Genomic DNA, 15,075 nt, shown 5'->3' with positions numbered 1-15,075 from the left:
TAATCCATATTGGATGGCACGCAACTTGAACTTTTGTATTGTAATCCTGTTAAACTATGTTTATGGATCCTAGTATTATTCTAGTGTTGTCTTAGGATTAATGAATTTGAAATTAATATTATGTGATAAAGATTAGATCGTTGATTTTGAACATGAAAATAACAATTATTTTTAAGTTGATAGCTAATGAATACACTTCCTCTAGTAAAGTGAATCATGATATCCACTAATACTATTTCAATTATTTATCTCTTTTATACTAATTTCGCATTAAAAAATTATATCTGTAATAATTTTTCTTGAAATGGTATATTATACATAGATGGGAAAATAATAACTTATGTATGTTTTGGAATGGCCTAACGCTAACAACGTACAAACTTGGTAATTCTTTAAATCAAATTTATTTTTTTCCAAATAATTTATCAGTAGTCTTTGTAGTTTGTTTGGCATTGAGTGACTGCATGTTTTCAATAATCAATAGGCCACTTTCTCATGTTGAATCTTTATACTGTGATCCTCTTAAACTATATATAGTTTTATACTTTTATGTGTTTATATGCATGGTGGTTATTTTTTAATGTCTTAAGTTGAAGTTTGCTTCAGCGGCAATCGGACATCAATTCAAGTGAATAATCTATGTTAATAATCATATAAAATAAATTAAGTGATAGTTTTTTCAATTACATTAAGAGCTATCTACTTCAAATTACAAAAGTTTATGCAAATCTCTCTTAACAGTACAATTTCCATATTTTAGATATATATATCGATTAAAATAATAAATATACTGTATATAATTAGAAGAATAAAAAGAGTACAAAATTTGACTGTTCTTGATTCGTTTGAATAATGTAACAAAATTGAAATTTATTGTAAAATTAATATTCCAAAAACAGTTAGTAGTTGAAAAGTTAATGTGTCGGCGTCAACAAATTAAATGCGTTCGATATAGACAAATTTATTAACTTCGATATTTATTTATTTATTTTTAACAATAAGAACTTTGTTAACAATTTTGCAATAAAAATCATGTCAAATATAAAATTATCTTTTTCGTCCTATCAGCGTTGAGTCTTTTATGACAGAAAATGAAAATTAAGAATAAATATTTAATAAGTTAATGTTAGAATTAATGGGATAAAATTTTCAAGCCGTGTACAAGCGCTACTCTAACTATTAGTACAATCGAAGAAAAATAACAACAATAAATGGAATGAAAATTACAACATAAATAATGAACAAACTGAACTATAAATCGAGTCGAGGAAAGCCCTCCTTCCGCAAGACAAATTACGCTCCGGCTAGTGCTCACGGAATGGCGTATTGCCCCCAAAGATAAAATAACTTCCTTCTAGCATGCAGAAGCACCTCAAACCCGCTAGGCACCGGCGAACTTGATGGAGTTCTGAGAATCAAGCTAGACAATGCTCCTATAATGGCTAGTGCACACTATGATGTAGAGAGATAGAGAGAAGAGATAGTGATTTTGTTGGTATGTTCTCCTCTCCCGAACTCTACCTATTTACAGGATAGGAGAGGCCACCTCCAAAATCTTAGCATTAAGAGATACCATAAACCAATTGGAAGTTACGCTGGATGAAAAGCCAAAGGTTTGGCCACATCAAAAGTTTCCCTCATGTTACACGTTTAGTTAAGAAAATAAAGTTGAATCTTTCCTGATAGGTATGAATATTAAGAATAAATATTTATTAAATTAGGAAAATAAAGTGAGAGAAAATAAAATAAAAAGTAAAATAAAGAAGATTAAATGTGTTGGAAATTGTCATATGACGCAATTATAATTGGAAGATCGAAAAAGAAGTTTTAATAAAAATAGCAAATCATATATTAATTCATAAACAAGTAATACTAATCACCGACCGTGGGGTGCAATCAAGTGCGGTGGGAGTGGGAGTGAACGGAAGCGCGTGGCAGACAAAATAGGCATCACCGGCTGAGGCGGTGACTACTCCGTATTTTCGGCCGTACAGATGAGGCGGCTCATTAAAGCTCATCTATGTAATAATTTCATGAGATTCAGGTTTAGCCGTACACTTGCTTGCTATCCATCACATGGTTTCCTTTTTTAATAAAATAAATAAATCCGTCTAATTTTATTTATAGTATTACGAATTAGTTTTACTACTATCAATTATTTAAATTAATTATGAAATATGAAATACCTACAAAATTTTTATATCTATATACTATGTATATTTATCATTACTTCTTAATTTTTTTTTACAAGATAAATCCTGATTTATCACATGGATTCTTTGGCCCTCTACTGCTCTACATAATGAAACCATTTTTTTTATTGTGAGGTACTCCCTCGTTCTTTATCATATTTCTTTTTGGCATGAAGTTTAAGAATAGTGTGTTAATTGGTTAGTAAAAAAAATAAGAGAGAATTAAGTAATAGAGATAAAGACATAATAAAGTATAATACTCCCTCTGTCCCACTAAAAATGAAACGTTTTCCTTTTTGGATTGTCCCATTAAAAATGAAACGTTTCTTAAAATAGAAATAACTTTATTTCTACTTTTTCCTCTCTCTTACTTTACTCTATCTTCTTTAACTCACATAACAACACTACATAAAATCTTGTGCCGAAAAGCAAACGTTTCATATTTATTGGGACGGAGGGAGTAAAAAATTACTTTTTGTTAAAAATAGAAATGACTTAATTAACTTGAAACTTTTCAAAATAGAAAAAATGACTATATTAACATGGAATGAAGGGAGTACTAACTATGTAGAAGGGTGATTACGGGTCTAATTTTTGGGTGAAATTTGTTCTATCCACTTTTATTTAGTTATATATCAAATCAAATTATTTGTTTTGTTGAAGATGTATATGTATCATCTACCACTTTTGCCGTACGCAATTTTTTGTGGTGGAAATTTGAATATCATCGATGGATAATGTAATCTTCATGTCGGATAATTATATTATCTCACTGTGCAAATGAATTATCCCATGCAAAAATTGGACTAATGTAAGTTTTCAGTTGGACAAAAATTAATTTTATATACGGACAAAAATTGTGGCCACCATATAAGTTGATAGATTTTAAATGTCTTCACGTACACCTTATCAGCATTTGGTGGATATTTGTACATTTACATTAACTCACATGTACATGTAGATAATTGTACATTTACATTAGCTACCTTCTCGCAAAGAAAAGGTTGAAACTCCACAGCCAATAGCCCCTCACATCCCGCTCGATATTATTTGATGGATGTTCAATCAGAGTACATAGTAACCCGCTAAGGGAGTGACGTAGTCCACTGTCTTGCCAGAAGCAAAAAAAAAAAAAACATTAACTCACGTCTACATTTTCATGGATTTCTCTTTGTTACTATTCTTTTACCAAAGTGTTTAGTTCGTAATAAGTTTATCGACCTATTAAATGAATTTTGGATTCATTTGTGGCATCAATTGTTTCATTGCTCATTGACGTCGTTGTTCGTCTTGTTCCACTGTGAGTTGTTGTCTTCCAAAGCTCAAGGATGTTGAGTTGTGTGTTTGACGTTCCCTCTGCAAGCGCAAAAGGTTCCACCCCAATAATTTGTTACACCCGACAAATGATCGCAAATCAAAGACTAGCTTGTATATTTGAGCTTTCAAACTCATAAATCAGGTTTCTTATGCTTCTTATGTATCGTGGAGAATATCATTGGGGTACGTTCCTCTTTGCCTAACGAGGATTGTATCACTCACTTCTTTTAGCTACTACTTAACATTGATACACTCCTAGTAGAAATGTTCAAAAACAGTGTTAAAGAATCAAATATGCAATTGCATTATATATCTAGTTCATTAGAACTAACTAGTATCAACCCCCGTGCGTTGCACGACCCATTGAATTTTATTCACATAAAATTAAAAGGCCAATTAAATAAATAAAATAATAAAGATAAAATTATACAAGATTTATAAATTACAAATAAAATTATATAAATTTTATAAAAGTAAATAATATTTATAAACTAAAAAATAAATAGAGACAAACATAAAAATTAAATAAATAATATTATTAACAATGTTAAAGACTTTATTGATCATGTAATCGAAACACAGACAGTAACTGACCCGTGTTCAATCTATTATCAATCCAACCTCCCATAAAGGTGAACTCAACAATATAAAAGAATATTTTTCAAATAATGAACACATTTGAAGTCTTTAGAGAATATTAAACCTTGAAAGACAACATAAGCAACATACATCTTGAAGAATCTTATTATTCTACCCTTATAACAACATAAAATTTTGGTCTTTTGGTTTTAAGATGATTTCCCCAATGGTTCTTTATGCCAAAAAAACATTCCATAAAAACAAAGAACTTATGCATGGCATCGTCAGTACTATGCAAAACAATATACATAAATTTTATTAACACGAATTTAGATAAATCAACAAAAACAAAATGTTGGAAAACAAAAGAAAAAAAACCAATGAATTAACACTTACTATGAATCAACAATTTTAATCTATATAAGTTGAGAATTGTCATGTGTAATAATCTTTCCAGAGTCAACAATTGCTCGAATAATACATATAAAAAATAAAAGCAACAACAATGTTAAAAAATAAATAATGATATTATAATTTAGAGATATTTAAAAAGTGTCAAACAGTGCATCCTTTAAGACAATGTTATTACACAAATAATAATAACAATAATAAATATTAATACAATTGCAACAGTAGTACTAAAATAGGGAGTACTAAAGAGTGGCTTTTCATCAGTTTTTTTATCTGCCTGATTAGATCATTTGTTTTAAATGTATACATAAATCTTGAAAACTTGGAGTCGTTGACTTCAGATATTCGTGTTCTAGAGCACATAGTAATTGTGAATTCATGATCTGCTTGATTAGATCAATTGATTTAAACATGGCTTGAATCCTAGTGCCCTACATGGAAAAAATAAACAATTAATGGTTTTAGATAAATAGCTAAAAAAATGTAATAAGATAAGAAACGAAACACATACCACACGGTCGTGGAAAATACATTCCAATGAGATTACATTGGAGTTTGTCTCCACGTTGAATGAATTCATAAACACACACGCACCGCATCGAATGACTGACAAAGTATTGCACCGTACCGCATCAAATTCTTTTTTTTGCAGTATATTTTGATGCAATGAGGAAAGGCAAGAAAGAAGTGAATTATAATCTTGCCCATGCTACATATTTATAGAACAATATTGAAGAGTCCTACTATTTTGGATGTTACAAACCCTATGAAATTATTATCATAAATATAAATATTCACCTATAAATTTAAGTTTGTAACGGTTGTAAATCATTTAGTATTATTCAATTGAAAACCGTCCATTGGCACAATCATAAAATGTTTAAATTAAAATTCAATATTTGATTACTTATGGAATTATAACATAAAACGTCATCTACCAAATTTGATAATTTTTAGTAAAATATTCTCATATCAATTTAAGCTAGTAACGGTAATAACCTATTCTTTTTATATAGAGTGTAACTGTATTGACTAATTATGTTTAAATTATGCTTAAAATTTATAAATATTCAAATTTATACTCAAAATTTATAAATGTTCAAATTTATACCCAGATTTCATAAATATTCAAATTAAGGCCAAAACTCGCCTTTTATATATGTATAGATATGAAGATTGCTATTTGTAGTTGTAGAAAGGATTAGGCTTTTGGCCAAACCCATACAATTTTGGCCCCGAGACCAACGTAATGCGATTTCATTGATACTTGAATATTCGATACGGTGAAACCATGGATATAAAGTGATATTTTGGTAAAACGTCAAATTAGAATTAGGATAAAAATAACAAAAAAAATTTAAGCGTTAATTGCTTATTAAATTTCGAAGAATAGGTAATTTTCGGTTTGTCCCAGACCTAAAATTTGAATGATGATCGCAAAGTTTTAAAAATTTTCTATTGCCTTATTTGACCAAATTTATTATATTTTTTTGTTTTTTAGGTCAAAACTATTAAATTCAATCTTCCATATCGTAGCAATAGTACACTTTTACGTTTTTATCTTGGGATCATCAAAATTTTACATGTGTACACAGTACACTAATTTAACATCATTTTACTTTATAAAGAAAATAATTACTATGAAACAATTGAGAAATTTCAAAACTTTATAATTTTTCATTTAAGTTTTAAAAGACAATGGTAAAATCAAAATTAAACCAAACTTAGTGGTATTGCATTTAATTGATGGGATATTGACATCTAATATCACGAAACTTTCAAAAAGTTGAGTTTTTCCCACGAACTTTAAAATTGACAAATAATATCACGAACTTTATCTTGAGTTTGTTTTTTCCCACGAATGAAAAAATTCATGTTATTTTAATAGATTGAAGAACAATTTTTAAGGGTGTGCTTCAAGAAAAACTATCTTCAAATATTGAAAAAATTGAAACTTTTGAAATTGTTGTCGAGAAATTACGAAAAAAAATCGGTATCATAGTATTATTTGTGGGAATTTTTTCATTTGTGGGAAAAAAACAAACACGTGATAAAGTTCGTGATATTATTTGTCAATTTTAAAGTTCGTGTGAAAAACCCAATTTTTTGAAAGTTTCGTTATATTAGATGTGAATATCCCTTGATTAATTAATTTAAATAAAAAGCGTTGATGTGAAAACGCGATTTGAGCAACAAATCTTGGTTCCAGCCGGTGGAGCTGCACAATCCCTCACGATTTGATCCGTATGAGAAAAACAGCAAACCCGGCAAGATGATGGTGGATCTCAGCTCCTTCTCGGAAGAGAAATTCGATCCTAAGAAATGGATCAACAACGCCGTACAGCAGCGGCACCCTCAGGATCCCGTCGAAAAGCATCTCGTCGATCTGGAGATGAAGCTGCAGATGGTGTCCGAGGAGATCGCCGCCTCTCTCGAGGAGCAGAGCTCCGCTGCGCTCCTCCGCGTCCCCCGTGCCTCCCGCGACGTCCTTCGCCTCCGTGATGACGCGCTCTCGCTCCGCTCATCCGTCGCCAGCATACTGATCTCGCTCAAGAAGGTACTCTCATTTCTGTCGCACGTGTCTATCGTCACAATAATGTCGCTGGAATATAATATTTCAATTCAGTTTAGCTTGAAAATCCGAATTAGAGATGAATGTATTCGGATGAATGCGGATTTGTGTTTACTGATTTGGAATAGTTACCAACGAAATTGGTGAAAATCAGAGAAGCAGAGTAATTTGAAGTTGCTAATTGAGTGTGAATTCGCAAACGAAAATAGTTTGTTTACTGATTTAGAACGTTTTAACATGAATCTGGTGCATGCGTAGCAATCCTAGTACTTAATCCTAGAATTGTTTGCTGATATGATCAGGAGTAGTTACCTAGTGTAACATTTTTGTGTCAATTTTATTTCGTTCTGTAGGCTGAAGGATCCTCTGCAGAGTCAATCACCGCCCTTGCTAAAATTGATACAGTCAAGAGGAGGATGGAAGCTGCATATGAGACATTGCAGGTCTAGTTATGATTTAAATTTCTTATTTAGGACTCTCTCAGCTGTTGGCTATTTGTTTCTTGTTGGTCAGTGGAAGTTTTTTCTGTTGTTGAACAGGATGCTGCTGGATTAACACAACTAAGCTCAACTGTGGAGGATGTATTTGCCAGTGGCGATCTCCCACGAGCTGCAGAAACGTTGGCTAACATGAGACATTGTCTTGCTGCTGTTGGGGAGGTATTCTTTTCCTAACCCGTGCAATTGTTTTGTTTGTTGCTGAGAATCTGCGAAAGAGTATTGATCAAGAATTTGGGATGATTAGGTTGCTGAATTTGCTAATATAAGGAAGCAGCTTGAAGTTTTGGAAGATAGACTGGACTCAATGGTTCAGCCTCGTCTCACAGATGCATTAAACAATAAAAAGGTAGCCTACATAATTGTATTTTACTTCTACAGGTGAATAGTTATTTTTTCTTGGATAGTGTTTATCCGTGTCAATTTTTACTTGACATGGAACTTGATTCCCTTTCTGACTTTCTCTTTCTCTTGTAGGCTAATGTCGCTCAAGAAATGCGGGGAATCCTTATTAGAATTGGGAGATTTAAGTCTCTAGAGAATTACTACACAAAAGTCCACCTCAGACCCATAAAGAAGCTATGGGAAGATTTTGACTTAAAGCAACAATCCAATAAACTTGCAAATGAGAAGAATGAAATGGAACAGTTCTCACGTAGTGTGGATTCAAAATCCAATGTGCCAACACTATCTTTCGCACAATGGCTTCCAAGTTTCTATGACGAGTTGCTACTTTATCTTGAGCAAGAGTGGAAGTGGTATTACTTGTTTACATTCGCGTATTGATTCTTATTGCATTATTTAGTCTGGCGTTGTGTTTGACTCAAGTAGGAGATATGTTTTATGAAATGCTCATTCCTCTTCAGGTGCATTCTTGCTTTCCCCGAAGATTACAAAACTCTTGTTCCAAAATTGTTGACTGAGACGATGGCATCCATCTGTACAAGTTTTGTAACCCGTGTTAATCTGGCTACTGGAAATGTTGTCCCTGAGTCTAAAGCATTGGCTAAAGGTTATTCTCGATCTTATTTGTTGTATTCAGTTTCTTTCTCTGGAATTATTATGTTACAGTTATCTTAAGCTCAGAATGTTGATTTGCATCTTAACTTTGTTTGAAAAAAATGGGCCAACTCCTTGATGCACTAAAGTCTAAAGTAGACAAAGATCTTATCGCTTGTGACATTACCCTTTCCCAGTCAAGTCTGATGAAACACTGGATCCCACTGACATATATTTATGCAGTTCTTTAATTGTAAATTAACCATTTTTTACCTTTATAAATTTGGATCTCAAGCTGTAGCTTAGTAAAGAACAAATCAGTACAATCTACAAACTAAGGAAATGGAAATGGATGTTGATGGTCTTAGGCAGTTTACTTCTAGCTTTGCAATGTTGGCATTGTTTGATTGCTCATTCTCTTTTGAATCCTAAGTTAAAAATGATTGGCTATTTGGCTGACTAGTGGCAATTCTTGGAGTTATATTTACAAAATAATTGTTTGTAAGCCTGCACAAATTTAAGAAAATGGTAAATTCATAAAACTTGGAAAAAAAGCTACTCTTTCTTTCCTCTTGAATTTGAAGGGGAGGAAGTAGCTGTGATATTTTCCTTTAGTTAGTAATACACTCTTTTTCTTTTACTTTCATCCCATTGAAGTAAACAAAGCCTTAGTATGACTTAAAAAGGTATTGGTAGGATCATAAGCTGGTGTCGATGAAGTTACTGTTCATTTAACTGGTGTACAGATTAAATTGGTATCTTTCCTCTTCTAAGGATGGTGTAGAATCATAAAGATGGCTTTAAGACTAATGATACATGTGAATTTGTGAATCTATGTCTGATAAATTCCAAGTCAATCATCTGACCTTTGATTTGAGCTCAATATTTTAGTAAATAAGTGTAATCCCATATTGATTTCTTCTTGCCCCTCTCTTTCAGGTGTATTAGACATCTTATCTGGTGATTTACCCAAAGGTGTCAAAATTCATACAAAACATTTAGAGGCTCTGATAGAATTACACAATTTAACTGGGAGTTTTGCCAGAAATATTCAACATGTGTTTGCAGATTCAAATCAGCATGTGTTATTGGATACACTGAAAGCGGTCTACTTGCCATATGAAACTTTCAAACAAAGGTAGTCCATTCCGCACACATTTCTGATAGGCTAGTATTATGAAGTAACTGTTTCTCCACGCCTCCAGTTCCTTGGTTTAACTAGGTAGATGTTTGGGTTAAGATGACAACTTCATATACGAGGATGGAAATTATATGCCGGAAACTAGATTTATATTTTTATTAAATTTACTGAGGGGAACATTGTTATGGAAGATGATTCTAGTTTTATACAATGACCAATGAATATTTAATTTTATTATTATAAATACCTTTATATGCAAAATTCCTCATGTAGATATGGGCAAATGGAGCGTGGTGTTCTGTCTGGGGGGATCGCTGGTCTTGATCTTAGGGGAGTTAGTACTCGCATTATTGGTGTCCAGGGAGTTGAACTCAGCGAAACAGTGAGAAGAATGGAAGAAACCATCCCACTAGTTATTCTACTTCTTGAAGCTGCCATGGAAAGATGCATCAATTTTACTGGTGGTTCTGAGTTAGATGAACTAATTCCTGCCCTCGATGATGTAACAATACAATACATAACCATCCTTCAGGAAAATCTGAAAGCATTAAGAACAGTGTGCGGAGTGGATGTAAATGTGGATAACGTTGTAGGAAAGAAGGAAACTGGGTCAGACAGACATGCTCATAAAGTTGATTTTGGTTCCAATGAGGAGGAATGGTCTTTTGTTCAGGGTGCTTTACAGATTCTCACCGTTTCAGATTGCCTGACAAGCCGAATTTCAGTCTTTGAAGCTTCCTTGAAGTCCACACTTACTCGACTGAGCACTAATCTGTCATTTTCCGTGATCGGTTCAAATCTTGACCAGAGCCAATCACATTTGGATGACAATGATGGAACTGGGGGTTCTTCAACAGCAGGAAAAGCTTCCTTGGATGTTGCAGCTCTCCGGTTGATTGATGTCCCTGAGAAGGCTCGGAAACTATTTAGCCTCTTAGAACAGGTACTTGCCATCATTCCCTTAATCTTAAGATTTGAGGAAACAACTTTTTGATGCCACCTTATATTGTCTGACAGAAACTAATCATAATCATTGATTTACTTTCTGATATACTTCAAAAAAGGGCTAAAACCTACCAACCTAAAGAAACGAGTTATATTGATCACATGCAACATAGAATAAGTGCTTCTTGCTTAACGAGTTTCCCTTGGTTCTTGTAGTCCAAAGATCCCAGATTCCACGCACTTCCACTGGCTTCGCAAAGAGTAGCAGCCTTCGCTGAGGCAGTCAACGAGCTAGTCTATGACGTACTGATACTAAAAGTGAGACAACACTTCAATGATTTGTCTAATCTACCAATATGGTCTTCTGTTGAAGAAGCTAGTGCTCACCGTGTTCCAAGCTTTAGCGCCTACCCTCAGTCTTACGTGAACAATGTCGGTGAATACCTTCTTACCCTACCCCAGCAACTGGAGCCCCTTGCCGAGGGTATTTCCAACAGTGACACCAATGCTGAGGATGCACAATTTTTCGCAACTGAATGGATGTTCAAGGTAACTATACTCGCTTATTTACTTTGTACTCAAATGTTAAACCCAAGTGTCTCATCAGGGTATGAATCTGTAGGTTGGTGAGGGAGCTGCTGCTCTTTATATAGAGCAGCTGCGCGGGATCCAGAAGATCACAGATCGCGGAGCACAGCAGCTATCAGTGGATATTGAGTACTTGAGTAACGTGCTGTCGGCTCTGTCAATGCCAACTCCCCCAGTTCTTGCCACATTTCAGACATGCTTCTCAGCGCCAAGGGATCAGCTCAAGGATATTGTCAAATCGGATTCTGGAAATCAGCTAGATCTTCCCACTGCTAACCTTGTGTGTAAGATGCGTGGCGTCAGACTTGATTAGTGCTCATCATCGTCAACCTTTTCCAACTCGCTTGAATGACGATTCCATTTTTCCCTCATACATTAACTCTTATTGTATGAAATAGAGATTATGTGATTGTAAAAGTGCCAATATTGGAAAAGCAGCTCTGCCAAAAAATAAATTTATTTTTGTGAGAACTCTATGAAGAAGATATGTTGGAGAAAGGATATCTAGAATTCAAAAGTTAATATTGCTAACTGTTAGTAGTTCTTAAAACCAAAATAATTGAGCCAGATAATAGTTTGTTCACCTAGGAGTTAAAAATATTGTTTATTCAATTACACAATATATATTGAAAAATGTGTGGAAGGTTAGAAAAAAAAAAAGAAAGAAAAACCATTATTTGACTCAATTCCAAAATGATCACACTAAAAATGCCCATGTTTGCATTATTAATAAATTAAAGTAGGAGTACATTTTTATGCCATCTTATTTCCGTGTAAGCATATAAAAATGGGTAGTCACAACGAAAAATATTTTCGTCCTGCGTTTCATGTGCAGTAGACCAACATCGTTGTCTGCCCTGTTGAGCACCGGACCTCATAATTCATCGGTACATGCGGCGGCAACGCCTTCTGCCATTGGAGACTTCTATTCAGTTTCCGGAGATTCGAGGCAATGATCTTATAGTATGTCTATTTAGTGCTAGCTCTTATATTTCTTTGTTTAGCTCTCTATGCAAGATGCTTCATTGAACACTATTGTTTTGAGTTTTGACCACATCCAGTTTAGGTAGGGAAAAGGTAGTTCAGGATTGCAGTTTGCTTAAGATCAATAAACTTATAATCTTGAGTGATATTGTGTCCGGCTCCGGCAGGATATAAAGGTTTACTGATCAAATATGAGATTCATCATTGACTGAATGTTTAACTTTATATGATCAAATGAGACCTAGTAGTATGTGCGGCTTTTATTAAGCCGCACACTGGTGCCATACTTCTCTTATGATGTAATCTTTTCTCTTTCAATTTTTTGGATTTTGATCAAAATATGAAGTGATACAAATTTTCAGCAAGAATAAAATGTTTCATCTATTATTACCAACAAATCTAAATGAGGCTTCCTTTAATTTGTTTCACTAATTCTGTTGGACTATCTGTTTACTCATTGCTCGTCTTCTTAACAGCTCGAAAATTTTCATCGACGGTATCAAACTCCATGGCTCATACTCAGTATTTAATAACACAGGTTAGTTTCCTATGCATGGAACGTAAAACTCTACTGCATTTTGCATATATTCAGATGTCAAAACAGTTGGAATTTTTGTATACGGCAACCTTTTTTTTTATCCAATTGATATGATACATATAATTGGGGAGTGATCAATTGCTAACTCATCATTTAATTGCTAACTACAACTAATTTAAGGCCATAGGATTTTAGAAAACGTGTGGTCTACAATTTGCCACGTGTAATTTTCGTTTTTGTTAATAAAATCAAAAAAAGATTAAAAAAAAGTCCAAATTAGGGTTTTGGATGAAAATGCCAATATAGTGTTTCGAAAATATCAACACAATGCTTTGAAAATGTCAACACAATCTCTTTAAGAATGTTAACTCATTGCTTAAATTGACATTCTACATGTATTATATTGACATATTTTATATAGTATGTTGACATTTATGCTTGTACGAAAAAATTAAAAAATTTCAAAAATTTCAAAAATTTTGACGTCGGAATATATGTATGTAGGATATCGTTGGAATCCTTATGAAATTATCTTTAATTTGATATATGTTATATGAATTTAAAGTTTTGGGATTTCTTTTAAGAGTTAGTTATAACTAAACATGTAGATAATTGACATTAATACCACTATTGATATTTTTTTGGAATTAATTTTATGATTTTATTGACGTTTTTCTTTGATCGTATTGACATTTAGGGATTAATGATCTAAGCCCTTAATTTGAATATCTAATAGTTATTATTTAGTTGCAGTTAACAATTAAGTTATGAGTTATCAATATAACACTATCATAATATGGGTGTTTGATATAATTAAGGTAAAAAACGCTAGTTCCTAATGTAGCTAGACTCAGCTAACCAGGAAATTCAAAGGTCATGGATATAAAAGAGAAAATCTGATAAGAGGCAAGCATAGAAAGACACTAGAAAAGGAGAAAGCGGATGTATTTGAATTATGGAAAGAAAACACCCCAAATGATGGCTATAAAGCGAGATATCATACCACAGCCACACTGCAAAAGTTTATACAGAAAACACAACCTAATCTAGCTTAGATGCTTAATAATAACCTACTCCTGTCTAAGGAATAATAACAAAAAATAGCCGAAACCCTTGTGCCTCACATAACCCTGTTATCCTGGTGCATCTCTATCAAAATCTAAGGTGCATGAGGTTTTTTGCATTTTCTGGAAGCCTCTCTTTTACAAATTCATTGTCTTACAGGAAATGCAAGTGTATCTGTGCTTTCTACCTTTGGCCAACTTAGAGGAAGAAAAAGACACAATGAGCATTTAGAGAATCAGTGATTTTCAGTTCTTCCGTTGCTTGACCCAGGGGTAGACCTGCCCAAGGTTTATCGAACCGGCGGTTAAAACCGGAACCGTGAGAATTTACCCGAACCAAAATCGTTGATTTTTGAACCGTGGTTCCGTTCAGGTTCAAAAATTTTCGAACCGAAACCATATCAGAACCGCCGGTTCCGCGCAGTTTCAAACCAGAACCGTGAAAAACCGCCGGAAAACCGTGAAATCAAGCCGGAATCGCAAAAAACCGTCGGTTTGGAACCGTGAAAAACCGTAAAAAAAAACGCTGAAAAACCGCCGGTTCGGAACCGAAACCGAAACCGGCGGTTTTGGAACCGGAACCGTAATCGCGAAACACCCTCGCGGTTCGGTTCCAGTTCAACAATTTTCAAAACCGGAATTGGCGGTTCCAAACCGTAACCGTCGGCACCTATCTCTACCCAGGGGGGTAAATAGTCGTGTTAGAATGCCTTGAATCATTACTGTTTGCCGCTAGCCAAACGGGGGTCTCGCGGAGTGGCCCCCGGCCCGACGGTATAATATGTTTTCTGTTTGGGCCTTAATTGTTGTATTAGGCCCAGTTCGTCGTTTGTACCTATTTAAATAGAAGTAGGGTACGAAATAATTGTATCTGAAAAACCGCAGTTATAATACAATTTGTTCTCCGTTCTTGCCCGTGGACATAGCCAACACAACGTTGGTGAACCACGTAAATTATGTGTCTATTTACGTTCTTTTGTTTTTCGATTCACAATTGCCCTATTTGTCAAGTCGTGATGAGGAACATTTTGAGAACTAGCAACTTCGTTCAGTTTTTATGTTTTGTTCTCCTTGATTAACATAAGAGCACTCCCAATGGTTAGGCGTTACCGTCGGCGAAAAATCGCCGAAAATCGCCGGATTTTCGCCGGGCGTTGGGGTGATTTCGGCGATAATTCGGCGTTAATTCTACCGATTCATCGCCAACTCCCGATTCATCGCCAATTTATCGCCGAATCATCGGCGCCC

At 34.1% G+C, this 15,075-nt stretch overlaps 1 protein-coding gene across 1 annotated transcript; it reads left to right on the top strand.

Moving 5' to 3' along the window:
* The first annotated feature begins 6,699 nt into the window (after positions 1-6,699).
* LOC125201109 (conserved oligomeric Golgi complex subunit 7) lies at positions 6,700-11,712 on the top strand. The gene is made up of 10 exons (XM_048099034.2): positions 6,700-7,056; positions 7,425-7,514; positions 7,611-7,730; positions 7,816-7,917; positions 8,046-8,326; positions 8,435-8,580; positions 9,507-9,705; positions 9,982-10,651; positions 10,870-11,202; positions 11,276-11,712. Exons 1-10 carry the CDS (start codon positions 6,772-6,774, stop codon positions 11,552-11,554), a joined length of 2,505 nt encoding a protein of 834 aa, XP_047954991.1. The 5' UTR covers positions 6,700-6,771; the 3' UTR covers positions 11,555-11,712.
* The last annotated feature ends 3,363 nt before the right edge of the window (positions 11,713-15,075 follow it).

The sequence above is a fragment of the Salvia hispanica genome, chromosome 2, assembly GCF_029641045.1.
Source record: "Salvia hispanica isolate PSC_SH4W2 chromosome 2, Shi_PSC_v1, whole genome shotgun sequence".
Taxonomy (NCBI): Eukaryota; Viridiplantae; Streptophyta; class Magnoliopsida; order Lamiales; family Lamiaceae; genus Salvia; species Salvia hispanica.
The sequence above is the reverse complement of the archived record's forward strand: the minus strand, read 5'-3'. Positions and strand labels throughout refer to the sequence as shown.